The sequence below is a fragment of the Rattus rattus genome, chromosome 1 (assembly GCF_011064425.1).
Source record: "Rattus rattus isolate New Zealand chromosome 1, Rrattus_CSIRO_v1, whole genome shotgun sequence".
Taxonomy (NCBI): Eukaryota; Metazoa; Chordata; class Mammalia; order Rodentia; family Muridae; genus Rattus; species Rattus rattus.
Genome location: NC_046154.1, coordinates 154,107,307 through 154,127,907, shown reverse-complemented (window position 1 = coordinate 154,127,907; position 20,601 = coordinate 154,107,307). Strand labels below are relative to the sequence as shown.

The following is a 20,601-nucleotide window of genomic DNA, read 5'->3' as shown; positions in this document are numbered from 1 at the left end:
CAAATAAGTAAATAAACAATAAATAAGTGGATAAGATAAAAAAAAAAGTGAAAAGAGAAACAGAAAAAGAATAGGGACCGGAAGAGAAAGAAAAGGAAAAGGAAAGGAAAGGAAAGAAAAGAAAAAGAAAAGAAAAGGAAAAAAAAGCAAAGCAAAGCGAGCCTGCGCAACTGGGACTTGAACTTGTCCCCACCTGGTCTCTCTCGCTTGCCTCTGCAGGGTTTCCCCGGGTCCCCGCTTCCGGCTGGCGGTGGCGTCGGAGGGCAACCGAGGACGTGCGTGAGACCCTGCGTGCGAACGTGCGTGCGTCGGCGGGAGGTGGGCGAGTCCAAGGGGGCGTGGCGTACGAGGGGTGGTGCGCGCGGCGCGGCGGGCGGAGGCTTTGGGCGCGCACCGCCTCTTGGCTCCCGGCCTCCCCCGCGCGCGCGCGCCCAGTGGTTCAGCCCGACCCCCCGGCTCATTGTGCCTTCTCCTCACGCCGGCCCAAGATGGCGGCGGCGCTAGACACCCCGGCTCTGTGACTCCTACAAAGAGGGGAGCTGGGGCCACACGGGAGCGGTGGCCGAGGCACAGGCCGGGCCGTCTGTCCTCAGCCGTCCGCCCCGCGTCCGCCCGAGTCCGCCCGCCTGCCTTCCCGCCGGCGGCCCCGCCCCTCCCCCAACCGCCCGCCTAGCATGGTGCGGCGGCCGCGCGCGCCGACATGGGCGAGAAGCTGGAGCTGAGGCTCAAGTCGCCTGTGGGCGCCGAGCCCGCCGTCTACCCGTGGCCGCTGCCGGTCTACGTGAGTGTACTTGCGGAGAACCTGGGGGTGGGAGTCGTGGGGCTCCGCGGCTCCGCGGCGGCGGCCGGTCCTTGGCCGTTCCCGGCCCGCGCCCGCGCCTGCCGTTGCCCGGACGCGGCCCGTCGCGCTGTCGCCGCCGCTGGCCCGGAGCCCCGCGTCTCCAGCCTTTGAGGACTTGGGTCTGGGCTGACGTTGTGGGCAGAGGTGTAGGGACTGAGTAGTCGGGGACGCTTTGCATTCGTGGCGACCCCTCATGTTGTCACTTCAAGTTGTCATCTCACGTCCCATCATACTGTGTACTGTATCTTAGCGTGCTGCCTCTCCTGTTGTCCCCTAGGCCCATTTATGTTGTCACTTTCTGGTGTTGATGGGCAGGTGCTAAAAGGAACCCAAGGAAGTCAGGGAGGTTGGCCCTTCGTGTCGGTTTAGGTTAGGTTGTCCTCCACGTTCGTGGCATGGTGCGAGGGCTCTGAATAGTTTGTTCCTTCATGTCAGGGGGCCTGGCTGGAAGGACCTGAGAAGTTAGAGAGGTTGTCATCTCCGTTTGTACCTCATGTGTCGTCTGATGTTGGTGGATTGGCCTGTAGGTACAGTGAAAATTTGGAGCAGTTGATGTTGGTGGCATGGCTAGAGGGGACATAGGAAGTCTGAAGGTAGCCCTCACGGGCAGGGCTGGTGAGACTGGAACGTTGGGGGTGTTATCCTATAATCCTAATGACCCTTGAAAAATGACAAAGTGGAAGTGCCAGAGGCAAACGGGTTCTGAAGTCCAGGAGGACCTGCAAGGCCAGTGTCCTGGCCCCTGGTGGCCCTTTGTGTGCTTTGAACAGAAAATAAGTCATTGGGTTTCTCTGCTCCAAGTCCACATCCTCACTGGGTCCTGTGGAAAATGTGCTTCCTGGGGTGCCCTTGCACCTGTCCTGCCCTGTGTGTCCTTGAAAATTCCCACAGGTGTCCACTGGAAACTCTTCTGAGGTCAGCATGATGGCTCAGCAGCAGAGTCCTATGATCTGAGTTCCATTTTCGGGACATGGCAGAAGGGAGAGTACCAACTTCCACAAGTTTTCTGACCACTGTGCACAAACACAGCCACTCACAAATGTCATAGGAATTTAAAAATCCCAGTTTGTGTGTATGTTGGGCGTAGTGGCACACACTTTTAATCCTGGCACAAGGCAGAGGCAGAAGGATCTCTGAGTTCCAGACCAACCTGGTCTGCACAGTGGGTTCCAGGTTGGGAGCCTGTCCAGAAAGAGTCTGAGAAATTGGGGAGGCTTGTCCCCTTTTTTACCACAACTGGAAAGACCGTGGGAAACAGGAAAAGTTGTCCCCTCGTGTTGGCGGAGTCTGGAGGGCCTTGGGAAGTCTGGGAGGCTGTCTGGGAGGCTGTCTGGGAGGCTGTCTGGGAGGCTGTCTGGGAGACTGTCTGGGAGGCTGTCTGGGAAGACTGTCTGGAAGAGAGGAAGAGCATTCCTTAGGACTTCCCTCTTCAGACATGCTCATTCTGACCAGCCAGCCTTTGCAGGGTAGTTCTGTGAGTTGTGGGCAGTCATGGTTGAGGTGCAGCACATTTCAGCCACCCCAGCCTCCCTTCATTGACCCTCTGTCATCTGCCTCCCACCTCCCAGGCAGTCACATCCTGTCCTCTGCTAGCAGTCTTTTCCAGAAAGTCAAACGAATGATCAGCAACTGCAGTGTTCACCTGGGAGAATGGCTTGCCCACTCACACTGTCTGAGGGCTTGAGGCTACCCCTAGTTTGTCCTTTACCTAGGCAGCCTTTGGGCAGTGAGCCACATTTGGTGATGTTCATTCTGCAGCACAACCTGTGTTGGTCCAGTGTTTCTTTTTCTATTGTTTCTTTGGTCTTGTTATATAGTGGCTGCCCTGGAACTCACTCTGTATCTCAGGCTGGCCTTGAACTTGCAGAGATATCCTGCTTCTGCCCCAAGTGCTGGTTGGGATGATACGGTTGTACCTCTCTCTCTGTCTCTCTCTCTGTCTCTGTCTCTCTCTCTGTCTCTGTCTCTCTCTCTGTCTCTCTCTGTCTCTGTCTCTCTCTCTGTCTCTCTGTCTCTCTCTCTCTCTCTCTGTGTGTGTGTGTGTGTGTGTGTGTGTGTGTGTGTGTGTGTGTGTGTGTGTGTGGGGGGGAGGTGAGACTCTGCGCCCAGACACCTGCAAGTGACCTTGCTCAAGCTGAAGCTGTCCCTGAGAATACCAAGAAATGGGCTGGCTGCTTGGCCGGCACCGAGTGGACAGTCACCAGGCCGCATCCCTAAAGTTGTCATATATGAGTTTGAAGGGTTATTAAAAACCACACAACTTTGTTGGTGCCCAATAGAATGTGCTGCTAGTTTGCCTCTGCCCGGTCCCTGGTGATGAGGCTGAAAGTTCACCCAGTGACACTGGCCCAGTCACCCTCCCATGTGAGTCAGGCCTTCAGTCACGCCTGGCGGGAACTGGCTTTCCAGTGGCGCTGGGAATGACCGCCCAGCGCCTTTCCCTTGCTGGCCCAGATCTCACTTGGCAAGGTTGACTCTGCTGGCCCAGTCCTTCTCTTACATCTGCCGCCCTTTCCAGCTGTGGCTGTCACACTGCTCTCTATCCAGGGGCCAGCAGGTGGCAGGGTGGGGGGGTTGGAGACAGCAGCTCCACAGTGCTCTCTTCTGGTTCCATGTTTCATGGAGAGTTCTACTTCTCAGGAAGCCAGGACCTGACACACAGCAAACAGTGTCAGGTCTGCCATGCTAGCTCCCAGGAAGTGGAGACAGGAGGGGCAGGAAGGAGTTGAAAACCAGCTTTGACTATAAAGTGAGTTCCATGCCAGCCTGCCCCACACTCTCATTTCAGGGCCCCTCCCCCATAATCAAACAAACACAGAAAAATCTCTTGTTGCCCTGCTATCCTGTTACTGAGGCATTGGGAAAAGGCTGGGCGCTCCTGCCCCTGAGGACTGGAGCTCAGGTATCACTGCTCACCCACCTGCAGGCCTTCCCAGTCTATTGTTTGTTTTGAGATGGGGGTCTCAGGATAACCTAACTGGGATGCCAAGTGTGTGCCACCAGGCCTGGCCTTATGATTCTTTGTAGAAAGCACCTGCAAGCTACCTTTGCTGTCCCCAGAGCACAGAGGGTAGAAAGACACTCGTCACTCAAGCCCTGGGACTTGACAGATTAGGAACTGAGTGTGGTAGTCATGGACCTGGGCTGGTGGCCCAGCTTCTTAGAGGAGTTGAACAGCCTTGCTGTTCACACTCAAATACCCAGTTTAGGGACCAGGTTTGGACAGGGACAGGTGGGAGGGGACACCATCCTTGCATCAGTTTAGGTCTTTGGCACCTCATAGAATAACCACCTCTTTGGCAGAAGGGGTGCAGGTGTCATTTTGGCTGTTTGCTTGGCAGGCAGTTTGGGGGACAAGCCTGAGAGGGAGGGAGGGCTAGGGCAACCTTCCTGTTGGTGACTCAGTAGGCCATGTGTGGTGGTGTGTCCCTTCTGATGAGTCGAGGAGTCCCGTGGGTGGGTGACTGGGTGAGTCGTGCTGAGGGTAGAATGAACCAGCACCAGCGTGACTCAGAAGGTATTTTCTCTTGCTGACCTCTTTGGATAAGTGTCCAGGCTAATCCGGTGCTCACATGGGCAGGAGGCAGGCCTGCCCGTGTGGGCCAATGAGCTACAGGGAAGGGAAGGGATGATAATGGTGGGCTTCCATATTTGGCAGTGTGAAACATGGGCTTGCCTTTCAAGCCACTTAACTGTGTTCATGATGAGAGTGGGCATTGCCAGGGAACCACCAGTTGGGCCTCTGCATGGAAGCACTGCCCCATTTCAAGTTAGACTTTTCTGAAGTGATCTGATTCTGTACCCAGGGCAGTTTGGCACTCACCATGTAGCCCAGGCTGGTTTCAAACTTAGAGCAATCCTGTCTTGTTCTCCCAAGTGCTGTGAATATGAGATGTCCTGCTGGCTCCAAGTTACCTGTGAAGTATTTAAGTCAGTGAGGAAAACCCACCTCCCACAGCTGGGATTCCTTGCCAGGTGTGTCACACCCTAGCAGGTGTCATTGCTTCTGCCATGTTGAAAGGTTAGCCAGCCATTCTCATGGGGATGGAGGGTCTGTCCTTGGTTGATACTTGGTGATATCTAGTGACATTTGTGGTTGCCATAACTGGGAAGAGGGGAGACTTGGGCACTGGGTCCCCGCAGAGTTGGATTCTGAGAATCCGAGACACAGGTCTGCCGCCCCATATCTCAGGTTGGATAAGCGGTCTGTTTGTTGGGGCAGACCTGTCCTCTTTTCCCAGGGTCTGAGTTATGCAAGCCAGGTTGGTTATCTTTTCAGAACATTGTCTGGTGGCTGTGTTCAGTACAGGTGCCCATCCACCTGAGCATCCGCCTGTTGCTAGAGTAACCGAAACACAGCTGTCCATTGTGTGTGGGCACCAGCTCCAGGGCTAAAGTGTGGCTGGCTTCTGAGGTCCTTCCCTGGCTGGACTGCCTCTGGCTACTCTGCTGGTGGTGTGGGTATGCCAGGGGCACAGGCAGGATAGAGCTGCTCAGGGAGGGAGTGCCATGTAGTTACTGGAGCACCTGCCTCTTCCCTTAAACCCCCCCCACACACACACACACTTCTTCCCTCCCCTCTCTCTGTGCCTCTAGACTCCTGACTCTGCATTTACCTCCACAGTATGGGGATGTACTGGCTTAGTTTACATGGTGCTGGGAATGGAGCCCAGGGCTTTGTGCACTCTAGGGAGTGCTGGGCCCACTGAGCTGTATTCCAACTCAGAAAGGGAGTATCTGCCCACACTTGTGGGAGGTCTGGGGTTTGTCCAAAACCAGCACCCCAGACAGGTTACTCATCAGAGATCAGGCAGCTATGACAGCCCTCTAGTTCATATATATATGTAAATACACTGTCTCTGCAGACACACCAGGAGAGGGCATCAGACCTCATTACAGATGGTCATGAGCCACCATGTGGTTGCTGGGAATTGAACTCAGGACCTCTGGAAGAGCAGTCAGTGCTATTTTTTTTTTTTCTTTTTTCTTTTTTTTTTGGAGCTGGGGACCGAACCCAGGGCCTTGCGCTTCCTAGGCAAGCGCTCTACCACTGAGCTAAATCCCCAACCCCACTGAGCCATCTCTCCAGCCCCAGCTCTCTAGTTCTAGAACAGTCCATCACCCCTATGAGCAGTCATCTGTCCCCAGCACCCATGAGTATAACTTTCTGTCTCAGGATTATCTGTTCTGGGCATCTTCTATTGTGGAGCTACATACAGTGGTCCTGTCGCCAATGTCAGGACCCTGTGCTTCTGCCTTTGCCCCTGGCTTGTGGTATTTGAGGGTGGAGACGTCCAGGTCTGAGGCCTTGAAAGATGAACTTGTTTCACCTCCATCCTAGGACGGAGTGACAGGATAGACTGGGGTGGCACCAAGACCGATAAGGGCGTTCATATACCCCAGGCAATGAGTTGATTTTTTAAAGATTGAATTTTTATTTACTGTGCACAGGTATTCACTACCTGTGAGGGTGGAAGACCGAAGAGGATGCTATGCCCTTTGATGTCACTATCTGTCTCTTTGAAGCAGGGTCCTTTGCTGGACCTGATGATTTGCTTTTCCAGGTAGACTGGAAGCCAGCTGGCCCTAGTCCCCAGTCCGCACACCCCGGCAGGGGTTACAGGCACTGCGACTGCCTGGTGGGCTTGTGACCTTCCCTTCTGACTGCCGGACAAGTGCTGCAAACTCTGGGTCTGTCTGTGGTCTCTGTGCAGCTACTTGTAGCTGCTTCAAGGCCTGGGTGCAGTTTGCTGCTGTCTGGGCTGCTTGCCCCTCCCTCAGGGCTTGTCCCAGCTCTCCTAAGACAAGGGTAACCAAGGCCCTGTTCTTTGCCCTCACACCCTGTGGCCTGCAAGAAGGAGGACACAAAAGTGTCCTGATGGTGGACCTTCAGTCAGTCTTATCTATTGACTGACCTATATCAGCCAGCCTGGCATGGGATGCACAGCAGAAACCCCTGTGGCCACAGGGTGATAGCTGGTACAGATAGTCTGGCACTGGCCTCATGCCTGTCCTTGTAACTAAGCAAGGACACTTGTCCTTCCGTAGACCTTTGAGTCCCCATCATACCCACCTCCTGCCTTCAGGAAGGTAGCAGCCAAGAAGCTGGGTGTCCCCTTGTGCGCTGTGAATTAGTGCCCTGGAGTTGGGCCAGGCCCTGTGCACTTTTGAGTTCAGGGTTAAGTCTAAGAAAGTTCTCTAAGCTAGGTGTATCTAGAGCCCAAGCCGCTCAGCAGGCTGGGGCTTGGAGATTGCTTGAGCCCAAAAGTTGGGATAGCATCATGAGGCCCCCACTATAAAGCTTCCAGAAAGTTACAGACTGAGTGTCTCCCTTCCCCTTCCCCTCCTCCTTCTGTGTGCATGTGCATGTAAACACACACACACACACACACACACACACACACACACACACACACACACACAAGCAGACTTAGGGTTGTGGGGCACACTGGGAGCCCACATCAGTGTTCAAGGGCTACTTGACTATTTCCTTTCTTTTCTTTTCTTTTTTTTCTTTTTTCTTTTTTTTTTTTTTGGAGCTGGGGACCGAACCCAGGGCCTTGCGCCTGCTAGGCAAGCGCCCTACCACTGAGCTAAATCCCCAACCCCTACTTGACTATTTCCTATCATCTGTGTGTAGCCTGTGGCTGTGCTGGATACAGCACTGAGTCCACTGTGCAGCAGAGGTGATGGCCAGGACTCCGGCGAAGAGCCTGGGCTCTGGGGGACCTGGCCATGGCGTTTGTGTGTCCTGTTCTCATGAGGCAGATACAGCCTTCATCATTCTTTAGCTGCCTGCATTCCCCTACAGTGCACTTGTCGGTAGAGCTGGGGCTATGCAAAGCCACTGTGCAGTGGATATGAAGGACAGGAAGCTCATAGGGCCACTGACCAGCCCAGGGAGGCAGGAGCACTGCGCCTCCTGCTTCTTTGTCCTTCCTCCTCCCTCTGTCACTTTCTGTCAGTGTGTGTTTGATCTTATGATGGCGGACTTGAGAGCTGGCCTTGAGTGGTCATGCTGGGGCAAGGCTTGATTTCAGGCGTTGCGTACACGCTGGCCAGTGGATGTGCTGGGTTTCCCATTTTGTAGGTGGGAATGCTGGCTCTATGGGACTCTGTAGGATCTGCCTACACTCATTAGGTTTGCAGGGAGACAGCTCTGAGTCAGGCGCCAGCTCTGGGGAATGTGTTGAGTTAGCATCGCTGTAGAGCCCAGGTGCTGTCGTGTGCATCGTAGAACAAGAGGAGTTGGGATGTCACTGTGTGGTTGATGGGACCAACGGTGTAGCCTTTTCTCTTTCAGGACAAGCACCATGATGCTGCTCATGAGATTATCGAGACTATCCGGTGAGTATCTGAGTATCGTGTGGGGTGAGCACTGGGTCAGGACTGCTTCCTGAGGTTCCCAGCACTTCTGGTTTGTTATCCTCACTGGGACTTCTCAGGAAGTGGCAGGAGGAGCCCTGGCAGAGGCATCAAGTTGCAGGGCAGCTCTCCATGGCCCTTGTTGTACACTGTATGTCTGGGAAAACCTCAGTTTGTTTCCTCTGCCATGGTGGGGATGGGGCCAGCTCTCACTTGTAAAGCCCCTGAGCTGCTGCCTCCCGTGAGATGGAACTTGGGACATCTCTGTGTTTTCATATCATTGGAGAAAGATGGGAGTTTGTAAGGACCACTAAGGCTTAATGTAACTGAGTAGAGCCTCCTTCCTGTGACACCTGCAGACACATGGTACCATGGCAGCTGCCTGTTGCCATGGATCTGCAGCCTTCCTTCCGAAGCTTCTGCCCTCTGAGGCTCGTAATAGTGAGCATGGATTACTGGGGAAAGCCCTGGCAGATCGTAGAGACCCAAGCTGTAGATTGCTATTAAGTGTTCAAGTGGGAGGCCAGCCTGGGCTAGAGAGACCAGTGAGTTGGTCTAGCGCTAGCCTGGAGACCTGAGTGTCATCTCTGAAGCCATGAAGATGGGAGGAGGGGACCAGCAGCAGATATCCTCTGACCCTACATGTTCTGTGGTACACATGTCACTGCATCTTGTGCGTCCACAAGTGCATACGCACCCACCCTCCACCTGTGCACGAAGAAGCACAGGTGTAACTACGAAGGCCACCCACACTCCGCCAGCTGTCTGACTAAGCATGCAGGACGCTCTTTTGGTAGAAGAGCATCTGGCTGGAGGAGTGAGCTGGCTGGGCGCAGGCACTGGCAGCCAGCAGAGCTCGGGAGGCAGAGGCAGAGGCATCTCTAGGATTTTGAGGTCAGGCTGGTTTGCAGTTTGGTCTACATAGTTCAGGTAGTCAAGGCTGTGTAGAGAAACCCTGTCTGGGGTGTGTGTGTGTCCCAGCCTGGTTTGGATGGCATTGAACTCCGGATCTTCCTGCCAAGGCTGATCCCTCCCTCAGAGTTTTTTTTATCATGTTTGTGTTTGGTTGATTTGTCTATGTTCACACATACCACAGCACACTGTGGGGGCAGAGGGCAGCTTTGTGGAATTGCTTCTCCTCGTGTAGGTTCCAGGATTAAACTTGGGTCGCTGGTTTGTGCTACAGTTGCTTTTACCATCTTGCCACCACCCCCCCCACACCTTTTTTTTTTTTTTTTTTTTTTTGAGTTAGGTCCCATTATGTGGCCCAGACTGGCCTCAGATTGGAGCCTTTCTGCCTCAGCCCCACCCAACAGTGCTGGATTGGCTGGCTTATACCACTGAGCCTGCTAATATTTTACTTTTTTTTTTTTTTTGAGCTGAGGACTGAACCCAGGGCCTTGTGCTTGCTAGGCAAGCGCTCTACCACTGAGCTAAATCCCCAACCCCAGTATTTTACTTTTTACCATATTACATGAATTTATTTCTTTTCCAAGTGCCAACACTGACCTTGGCCTCAAAATCTGTGAGATTTCTCAGTAGCCTCTCATGAACTTGCACAATAACACACACACACACACACACACACACACACACACACACACACACACACACATATTCTCTCTCTCTCTCTCTCTCTCTCTCTCTCTCTCTCTCTCTCTCTCTCTCTCTCTCTCTCTCTTCTCTCTCTCTCTCCTCCCTCCAGAGAACGGGCTGAGGCCAGCAGCATCTCTCTGTTCCTTTTCAGATGGGTCTGTGAGGAAATCCCAGATCTCAAGCTGGCCATGGAGAACTATGTCCTGATCGACTACGACACCAAAAGGTGAACTGGAAGGGGTTGAGGGGGCTGCTGGCTAGGTCTCCCCAGCTGCTTACACTCTGGCCCACTGTCTGTCTAAGCTTCTGGGAAGCTCTTCTGGTAGAATTGTGGATTTGGCTGGAGGAGTGAGACAATCACTGGGAGCCCTACACTGTCCAAGTTGAATTGAAGTGTGGGGCATTCCAGGGCAGGTGAGGGAGTGACTGGCCTTTTACAGCGGCAGACTGCCAGACTCTGTTGGTGGGCCTCCACCGGCTCATAGGTGCTGGGTGAGGCCAGTCCTTGCTCCCACCTAGCACCTCTCCTCCTGAGTGGAGCGATGGAGAAGCAAAGGCATCCCTACCCAGGGGCTGGAGAGATGGCTCAGTGGTTAAGAGCACTGACTGTTCTTCCAGAGGTCCTGAGTTCAAATCCCAGCAACCACATGGTGGCTCACAACCATCTGTAATGAGATCTGATGCCCTCCTCTGGTGTCTGAAGACAGCAACAGTGTACTTACATATAATAAATAAATAAATCTTAAAAAAAAAAAAAGGGGTAGTCCAGGCTCTACCTCATGCTCAAAGCCTGCCCATTCTTGACTCTGCCTGAAAAGGTTTGCTTGACCTATGACCTCATTATTAGAAAGGACTCCTGATGCTAGCCAGCTAGCCTTAGTGACAATGGGACAGTCCCTTGGCTGGTTCTCCTGCCCTATAACTAGCGTCTGGGTGTTAAGTGGACTGGAGCTCACTCCTGCCCCAAAGATAACCCCAGCCCTCCATCTCACCACCTTTGTGAAGCTCCTGGACCTTGGGAAACTCCTCTTTCTATGTGAGGAACCCACCCAGACCCTTGCAGTGGAACCTTCTGATAGTAGACTAGTGTGCCCTCAAAGTCCTGCACCCACATGATCCAAACTCCAAGTCGCTGGGACTGTAGTTTTGTGTGGCAATACCTCGCCCTGCTTTGGCTTTTCCCAGTCCAGGATCATACCATAACACACCAGAGTGCTGGGGCATCAGGTGGCATTATGTGACTCCCTTGCATGGGGAGGAGACTGTCTGTGTGTGTCTTAGTGTTCCAGAGCATCCTAATCCCAACATGAGGCTCCTCCTGGGTTCGTTGGGCATTTGGGATGTCCCTGAACATAGGTGATGTGGAGAGGCACCCTCATCCCTGGAACTGTGCTTCTGTTGACTGGTGTTCAAAGTATACAGAGGTCTTTTCAGAGAAATCAGCTAATTGAGGGGCCCTGTCCCAGGTCTGTCTAGAAGGTACAGATACCCTCACCCACCCCTGGTCCCAGCTAATGGCGGGCGACTTGGAGTCCAGAGACTGGCGGGGCCTCCACTGCCCATGTAGTTGGAGGCACTCTTCTGCTTGCTTCAGTTATAAAAAGCCTTTATTTAGTTTACTTTGAGTGCGAAGGCTTGCCTGTTAGTATGTCTGTGCACCACATACAAGCAATACCCACAGGTGCCAGAAGAGGACATAGGATCCCCTGGAGCTGAAGTCACAGCTGTTGTGAGCCTCCATGTGGGTGCTGGGAACAGAACCTGGGTCCTCTTGCTAGAGTAGCCAGTGCTGTCTCTGCTAGGCTCACATGCCCCAACTCTGCTTTCTTCTCTCTTTTGGAGACGGGTCTCATGTGTAGCCCTGGCTGGCTTGAGCTTGTAACATTGTCTGTCTCTGCATCTTTCCAGCTCCTGAGAGCTGGGGTTGTCAGTGTGGACCAGTGCCCCATCCTGTCGTCTCACATGCTCCTTACAGCTCAGAGAGGAGAGCCTGGCTCTCCACCTTCCACCTCATTTGAGGTGGTCTCTTGGTTTTCAGTGCTGCACATGCCAACCCTGCCCCCTTCTCTTTAGAAGGATGGGGAACGCTTAACCTCACCCTGCCCTGCTTTAGGAAGGTTCTGAGGACTCATCACACTCAGGACCTCATACTTAGTAGCAAGCGCATTAGCCCTAGCCCAGGTGTTTGTCATGACTTGCTCTTAAAGTTCCTCATCTAAGTGACACAGTCTGACTGTGGAATTGACATGTGAAGTAGAGCTACCAAAGCTGCCCTTGGGCTTAGTCCTGTGGCCAGGGACTGTCTGAGCACGTAGCCTCTGGCTGGCCTGCCATGTTGGTGTTCTATAGCCTGGTGGCTTCCCTGGAGGCTTCTGGTGGGGCATTTATTTGTCTAGCTCTACACGTCTGTGAAAGCTGGGTATATTGCAGCCCAATAACACCACTAACACCCTCCCTCCCTCCCTCCCCGCTCTCCTTTTTCAGTTTTGAAAGCATGCAGAGGCTGTGTGACAAATATAACCGGGCCATTGACAGCATCCACCAGCTGGTAAGTGGCTCCCCACTTTCGAGGCCATCCACTCCAATTGGGTTTGCGTGGTGCTGGCTCCTGGGCCTCCCAGGGCAGCCAAGTGCTAGGACCTCCTACAGTCTGTGAAAGAGTCGTAGGGAGAGTGGTTGGCATGGTGAGGCAGGGGAGTCGGGTGGCAGGACATCAAGACCCAGCTGGCACCGGCTGACTTTCTCAAGAAGTTTCTTAGGGTCCTTGCTGCTACACAGACAGACTCTGGCATCTGTGCCTATCCTGTGTGCTGGCACAAAGGTGTAGGCAGTCAGCACTCTTCCTGAACTGAGGCTGCCTTCCTCTGCCCTGCAGCTGCTCATAACCTGGAGCCCCTGCTCTGCCTGCTGTGGGGGCATCCTGCTCACAGCAGAGCTGCAGAAAGCTGTGTTCGCCCGCCCGCCCGCCTCAGTTGACAAGCTGGATGCCGGCCACAGGGCTTGGCCACTGAGCATGCAGGGCGTGAGCTTTCTGGAAGGCCCAGGGGGCTCTGAGCAGGCACCTGGCCATTGTGAGTTCTGTGGTATTGGGGATACTCCTGTGACGAACATGACTGTAGAGAAGCTGGGGCTGGAACGGGGCGGCTTTGTGAGCACCTGAGCTGAGTGAGCAGCTCTGTGTGTCCCACAGGACACTGAACCTGCCACTGCTACTGCCATCTTACTGTAGGACACGCCTGCCCGCTGAATCAGCTGCACTATGGTTCCTGCAGCATGAGGGCTGGGATCTGGCTCCTCCAACTGGGCTGTCCTGTACTGTCACACCTTGTCCAAATGTCAATGTCCATATCCACAAGACCAGGGAGGCGAACTATCTTGGGGCTTCATTGCTGTGAACAGAAACCACGGTCAGGCAACTCTTATAAGGACAACACTTAACTGGGGCTGGCTTACAGATTCAGAGGTTCAGTCCAGTATCAACAAGGTGGGAGCATGGCAGCATCCAGGCAGCCCTGTACAGGAGGAGCTGAGAGTTCTGTATCTTCATCTGAGGGAAGCCAGGAGCAGACTATCTCCCAGGCAGCTAGGATGAGGGTCTCCAAGCCCACCCTCACAGTGACACACCCACTCCAACAAGACCACACAAGGCTCCAAATAGTGCCGCCCCCTGGGCCAAGCATGTACAGCCACCACAGGAGCCACCTCTGACCTGGTGCTTAGCTCAGATAAGAGCCAGGGCTGTCGGCGCGCTTGTGGGGCCAGCCTAAGGGGTGCCTGGAGCTGCAGCTCTCACTGCTTTCTCCTCCTAGTGCACTGGGAGAGGGCAGACCTGCCAGGGAGCCTGGAGTCAGGAGGGGCTTCTGGGACCTAGGGGTGGGCCTAGGCCAGGGCGTTTATAAGGTCCAGGCGGAATTGGGCCTTCATGGTGGGTTACCTGAGCCAAGTGCAGGGTTGATGGAGGGATTTGTCTCTGTGCTGCCGAGTCGGTTTCTGTCTGTAGTCTTTGGGATGAGCCCAGTGAGCATGCTCTTCACCACTAAGACACTAAACTGTGTATGCTTGTTTGGTTTTTTGAGACATGGTTTCTCTGTGTAGCCCTGGCTGTGCTGGAACTCAGTCTGTAGACCAGGCTGGCCTCAATTCAGAGATCCACCTGCCTCTGCTTCCCAAGTGCTGAATTAAAGGCGTGCAAACACCAGTGCCTGGCAACCTTTTGGGTTTTTGATTCAGGGTCTTATCATGTAGTCAAGGCTGGCCTTGAACTGACAGTGTTCCTCCTGCCTCAGCCTTCCAAGTTTTGGATGCCGGGTAGGTACTGTTGAGTGTAATGGGTCATGTCTACTTTTGTCCCCAGTGGAAGGGCACTACACAGCCCATGAAGCTCAATACTCGGCCGTCCAATGGGCTCCTGCGGCACATCCTGCAGCAGGTGTACAACCACTCTGTGACCGACCCAGAGAAGCTCAACAACTACGAGCCCTTCTCCCCCGAGGTGTACGGGGAGACCTCCTTTGACCTGGTGGCCCAGATGATCGATGAGATCAAGATGACCGAGGATGACCTGTTTGTAGACCTGGGCAGTGGTGAGTGTCTGACAGTGTGGTCCTTGGCTCTCAGGGCACCCAAGGCCACACATGAGTCCTGAAAGTCTTTTCATGGAGGATGCCAGCTGAGCTGAGCCCGGCACCATCAGTGCTTCCGCTCAGGCCACCTACCCAGAGCCCTCTGTCCTGCTGGCTCCTCTTACCCTTGCATCCGGAAGTGGCCTAGTGGTTCATGGGTTGTGGATTGCTTAGACAGAATCATGTTCCTGAGGCTCCTAGTCACGGCTCTGTGTGGCCTCACACTTGGGTCAGACACTGACATGTGCACACATACAGACAGACAGACAGATGCACAGACAGCAGTGTTGCTGGACTGCCTGCGTGGTTGTGGTTCTGATGATGTTCACTTTTCCTGGGGCATATCTGAGGGTTTATTGTTGTGATGAAATCCCATGACCAGAGGCAAGCCAGGGAGGAAAGGGTTTATTCAGCTTACACTTCCCGATCACAGTCCATCTCTGAAGGAAGTCAGGACAGGGACTCACACAGGGCAGGAACCCAGAGGCAGGAGCTGATGCAGAGGCCGTGGAGGGTGCTTCTCCCTGGCTTGCTCCTGTGGCTTGCTCAGTCAGCTTTCTGTCTTTCTTCCCTTCTTTCTCCCCCCCACACTCCCTTGGTTTTTTTTTTTTTGTTTTGTTTTGTTTTGTTTTTTTTTTTTTTTTTTTTTTTTTTTTTTTTTTTTTTTTTTTTTCGAGCTGGGGACCGAACCAGGGCCTTGCGCTTCCTAGGCAAGCGCTCTACCACTGAGCTAAATCCCCAACCCCTCCCCTTGGTTTTTTAAGACAGATTTTTTTCTGTGTAGCCTTGGCTGTCTTGGAACTCTATAGACCGAGCTGGCTTCAGGCTCACAGAGATCCGGCTGCCTCTGCTGGGACTAAAGGTGTGCAGCAGCACACTCAGCCTGTGGTCAGCCTTCTTACAGAACCCAGGGCCACCACAACGGTCTGGGCCCTCCCCTGCCAATCACTCATTGAGAAACAACTGGATCTTATGGAGGCATTTTCTCAGTTGAGAAGGTGCCTTCCTTCCAGATAACTGTAGCTTGTGTCAAGTTGACAGAAAAGTACAGGCCATCTCTCCTGTACCTGATGGAGCAGGACAGAGAGGCTGGAGAAGACTCATGCAGCTGAGAGGGCTGAGACTCCTGGGTCCCTAACCTTTCAGAGCCTCTTGAGAGGTGCTGTGACCCTACTAACTGTGCGGAGGGGATGCCTTCCAGCCAGGCCCTGTGTCTCCCAAGGGCTTGTGTGTCACATCTGGCTTTGCTACCCCATGGTTTCTAGCAACAGCTATTTATTACTGAAAACACTGCCCAGGACTGCCAGTCAGGTGGCCGCCCATGGGTGATGCTTGAAATGTGGGATTGGCCTACAAGCGTGTGTGTGTGTGTGTGTGTGTGTGTGTGTGTGTGTGTGTGTGTGTGTGTGTGTGCGCGCGCGTGCGTGTGTGTGCGTGTGTGCACACACACGCGAGAGCGCAAGCATGCAGCCTCCTCAGAGCCTCAACCCTTGACCTAGCTTCTCTGCTCAGGGCCATCAGGTGCTAAGTCACCAGCTGTTGCAACCTCTGAGGTTTCCCATCCCTGAGCAGATGTTAGGTCGGGGCGCCTGCCGACTTCAGTAGTTACAGCTGTCTAGCAGATGGCTTGGGCCTTTCTGAGGGCCATCTCCATGTGGGGATAGCTAGCACCTGCCAAACTGCAGAGGGTTGCAGCCTCACTCATAGCATTGTGGGTACTGGAGCGGCACAGGCATCCTCTGGTGGGAGGTCTGTGCCTTTGAATGGCTTTTTTTCTGACCCACAAGGGACATTGTCATGTGGCTGAGGCCACTGGGTCTTTGTGGAGGTCACACAGACTCTGACGTGTGTCTCTCTGGCTGAAGGTGTGGGGCAGGTTGTCCTTCAGGTTGCGGCGGCCACCAACTGCAAACATCACTACGGAGTGGAGAAAGCGGACATCCCAGCCAAGTACGCGGAGGTGAGCAGTCACATGTGCTTGCTGCTCAGGGCTTCTCTTTCTGGGCACATCTTCTAGGCCAAGAGCTTCTGTGTGTGTGACACCCATCACCTCTTGGAGTGCCCGTGCGTCTCTGGTGGCCTCTGCAGGCTGCAGGATGAGCACACCATGTAGTCCTGGTGGGAATGGCCGCCTCCTCATGGAGAGTGGATGAGCTCCTATGAGTTCTCAGGGCACATTCCTGTACATGTGGCCCCCAGCCCCTGTTCCACCTAGGATGGGGTTCAGCCTTGCTGGGGCTGGAGAGGATGACCTTGGGGCTCTGTTGAAGGGTTGGGAACCTTCCCTGCCCACCCGTCTGCCCTACGCCATGTGTTCCGCAACAGGGTCACTGTAGATGGGTACCAGTATCTTGTCCAGTGTCATCCTGCAGAGCCTGTGGACCTTCCACTGCCTTGGCCTCCCTTTGCTCGTAACACATTGTATGCTTTTTCCCCTCAGACCATGGATCGAGAGTTCAGGAAGTGGATGAAATGGTATGGAAAAAAGCATGCAGAATACACAGTGAGTGCCATCGCTCCATGCCCTCGGCCTCTGTCCCAGCCCAGCCCCTTCCCCTTCCTCTCTCAACCACAGTTTTGCCTAGTGACCATATATGGCTTTGGCTGTGGCCTTCTGTGATAGCGAGTGTGGTCTCTGGAGCTGGCAGTAGAGCCTTAGCTGAGTCCCGTCCTCCTGGCCTAGGCGCCCATCCTTAGACAGTACGTGCTGGCCAGGCACCGTGGCAGCAGATGCCTAGCTTGGTAGAGCTGAGAGCCGCCAGGCTGGGCAAGCACACCTCTGTTCAACTGTACCCGGGGAGCCTGTGGTGTTAAGGGTTAGGACCATTGGGATGCAGAGATCTGGTTAGGCCATCTTATGGGCCAGCTGGGAGGGGCAACCTGCAGTGACTGTCTGTTGTGCCTGTGTGCAGTGGGGTGTCTGACACCCCTCTCTCTTTGTCCTCTGCTCTTTTTGTCACCCTTCCTGGGATGGGACTTAAGAGCTGCCCAATGAGTCCAGCTCATCCACACTTCTTGGTGAAAGTCTCCTCTGTAGGTATTGTTAGGTGAGAGGCCCACTTGACACCTGTACCTGGGACCCAGGTAAAGTTCCCCAATGGGCCCAGGTTCCAGGGACTTTGTGCCTTCCTTGTGTGCATTGATCGGGATGAAGTCTTGTCCTTCTGGCGGGGCCTGCTAGCTCCACAGCCACAGAGGAGTTGTTGGTCAGCGCCACAGCTTTCAGGAAGACCCTGCCTGGCCTGAGTGGCTTCCTCATCACCTTCTCCTCCTCAACATGTCATTACTGGGTGACCTGGCCCAGGTGGTTGAAGCCCACGGTGTGGCTGGCACTGTTTGCCATGTCGGTTGTTGTCATCGTCGGGTCCTCATGGTCTTAGGCTTAGGCTGGTGGCCCTTGGCTTATGGCTGGGAGTAGGACTAAGGGAAAGGATGCTTCTGAGGCCTGGAAGACTGTAAGGCACAGCCTGGCAGCAGGGATAGAGTGACTGTGGGCCTCTGCTTGTGTCCACTCTGGCTTCCCATGGTACCTCGAGTGACCGCCAGCCTTTTCCAGAAGCCTGGCCTATGCAGTGCTACGGCTTTGGTGTTGTGTCTGCTTGGCAAAAGCTGTGAGCCCTGCCTTCTGCTACTCAGAAGCAGGCAGGAGAAAAGCCAGGGGAGCCTAAAAATAGCTCAGAACTGCCTCATGCCACCCACCACGCAGTGAGTGCCTTGTACTGCCGCCAGCTCACTTGCTCCCTCTGCTGGCTGAATTGAGCCTGGCTCTTCCCAACCCACAGCAGCTTGCAGGCAGGACTTCTGAGGCTTCCCTCTCTCATCTTTCAAGGGCCCTAGACCAGTTTGGGGTAGACATTGGGCCATGCTCATCTCTGCTGGCCGTGCCTTGGTGATGTCAGGTGTTCAGAGTATACCTGACTCCCCGTCATCCCGGTGGCCACAGTTGTGCAGTGTGTAAGCAGTTGCTCTCAGAGGTGCTTCTGGGCTGCGAGTACTGACCCTGGAGGATAGAGTAACCCGTGACTCCTGAGATGCTAGCCCCAGCTTGCCTAGGCATCCCTATCATAGGAGTGGGGTGTGCCAAGGTGTCCCGGGGGAGCCAGTCCTGCAGAGGCATTCCCATGGGGCGTGTGCCTGGGACTGTATCTGGCTCTCAGCACCTTCCTCGTGTGCTCCCAGGTGAGCAGGTGGGTGGGCTCTTGCAGCAGCTGAATCTATGTCTGGCATGGCGACCTGGTCTCACCCACTGTACCTGTTTCTGGCTTTTCCCAGGCTTTTGCGAGGCTCATGCCTTCCCCATTCATTTCACAGATTCTAGCCTGCTGCATGCTCCTTCCCCTCCCCTCTTGCCTTTTCTGAGCTATGTGTATGATACTTCTTGGGGAAATATGTTTCCCAGATAGGAAACCAACTCTGTGTTATTGGGGTTACTTACAGGAGTATGGGTGAGGGGTCACTTAGAGGAGTAGAAATGTCAGTTGCATTCCCAAGGCTCTCCCCAGCATGAGTGATGTCTCCCGGAGCTGGGACCCTGGAGCGTACTGCACGCTTGCAGGCAGTGTAACAGACGGGCTGGAAAGTGTTCTGAGCCTCTCTCTCCCTGGCAGCTTAGCAGCTTGGCTGGTGTGACAGTGACTCTTAGCAGCGACCCTTCTTGCTTATATACGTACGCTTGGAGAGGGAGGGCCCAGCACCTGTGCTTAATTTCAAGGGTTTCTTGACTGAAGTGGCTTCCCTGCAGGACACTGCGTGTGTCAACAAGGAGATTTCCTACAGAGCAGCATTTATTCAGGCCTGGGCTTCCATCCCTGGCCACAATCTAGCTGTCTCCCCAGGCTTCCTTGCCTGGCCTGCCAGGACAGCACTGGGATCTGCAGGGGGAGGAATGCTGGTTTCACACCTGATACGACTGCAGGGTGAGGTCTGTTCTGGACAGTGGGCTCCAGAGGCCATAGCAGGCACGTATCAGATTCCTGGAGGGGAGTCAGCCTGATGCTGTTCCTACAGCTGCAGCACCCAGCCGTCCGCCACAGGCAAGGCCCATGAGGAGCCAGGGGGACCATCAGGGCATGTAGAACTCTCCCTGGAAGTCCCAAAACACACTGTAGGGTGTCCTCATCCGGAAACCCAGCACCCAAGGTGTAAGTGCACACACCGCTTAGCTATCTATCGGTTCAGGCTGCGTGCTCTGCAGGGATGGTGCAGGGTCTTGGTTTTTTGGCTCCGGTGGTTTAGATTAGAAACCTCCTGTTGGGGAGTTGGGAGCCTCAGAGGCCAAATCCCCTAGGGCCCAGAGACGGCCCTGCATTTTGGAGACTTAAACCCCTTCCCTTGGCCTGGCTGTTGTGTACAACAGAGCAAAGAAGAGTCAGAAGGTCACTGAGGGGTAAAGAGGTGGGCCTGGCCTGGACATGTGCTTGGGCTGTACATGGTTCCTCTGCTCAGCTACTCCTAGGCAGGTTAAGCCTTGTCCTAGCAGAGTGGGAGGTGCTCTGGACCTGCACCTCTATGGGATACCCCATCACTCACGGCATGTGGTGCCTCCACTGTGGGCTTCGGCCATGACCCCATGTATGGTTTACATCCCTGTCTCCCCTCAGCTCTTGATAGTCATAAATCTCTTGAGGTCAGTAGATTTGCCTATCATGGTGTCCCAGACTGTCCTGTAATACACCAGAGCCTTACTCCTGTGGATTGCCAAGTGTCCTCCTCCTAGCACGTGGATACCCTTGCCTTTTGGGCATCATGAACCCTGTAACTCCTGTGACCTCCGTGCAGGGCAGGCGGTTTTTCCTAGGGCTCATGCCCAGCACCTCAGCAGTGGTCTTAGAACACAGAATCCAGATCATGGCTCTGGGCAGTTGGGGTAAAAGCTGTTTCCCTGAGGCGGAATGACATCAGTGCTGAAGGACACGAGTGCAGGCAGCAGGCCCACTGCTGGGGACAGGCCATAGTTTTGGGGTCATTTGTGCAGCAAACATGTATTATTAACCCAAGTTATACCAAGGCTACCTCCTCATCTGCAGGAACAGCGCTGATGGACAGTGACAAGGGACAAGGATTAATTAGTCCAGTGGCTTATTAACCACATAGATAGGTGTCATGTCTGTAGGGTCAGCAAATGGCCTGTGTGACGCTGTTCTTCTGGGGACATGGTCTAGGGTGCAAGGAGGACTG

At 54.2% G+C, this 20,601-nt stretch overlaps 1 protein-coding gene across 3 annotated transcripts in view; it reads left to right on the top strand.

Annotated features, from left to right (window-relative positions):
• Positions 1–422: 422 nt before the first annotated feature.
• Dot1l (DOT1 like histone lysine methyltransferase) overlaps positions 423–20,601 on the top strand; it is a 37,813-nt gene continuing 17,634 nt past the window's right edge. Inside the window, exons 1-7 of one of the 3 annotated variants that reach the window (XM_032907525.1) lie at positions 423–781; positions 8,145–8,188; positions 9,954–10,028; positions 12,287–12,350; positions 14,157–14,385; positions 16,290–16,384; positions 16,865–16,927. In XM_032907525.1, the coding sequence (XP_032763416.1) occupies positions 701–781; positions 8,145–8,188; positions 9,954–10,028; positions 12,287–12,350; positions 14,157–14,385; positions 16,290–16,384; positions 16,865–16,927 (651 nt within the window). In that variant the 5' untranslated portion in view covers positions 423–700. The remainder of the gene's footprint in view (positions 782–8,144; positions 8,189–9,953; positions 10,029–12,286; positions 12,351–14,156; positions 14,386–16,289; positions 16,385–16,864; positions 16,928–20,601) is intronic. The other 2 variants (XM_032907512.1, XM_032907520.1) reach the window with 2 other exon arrangements.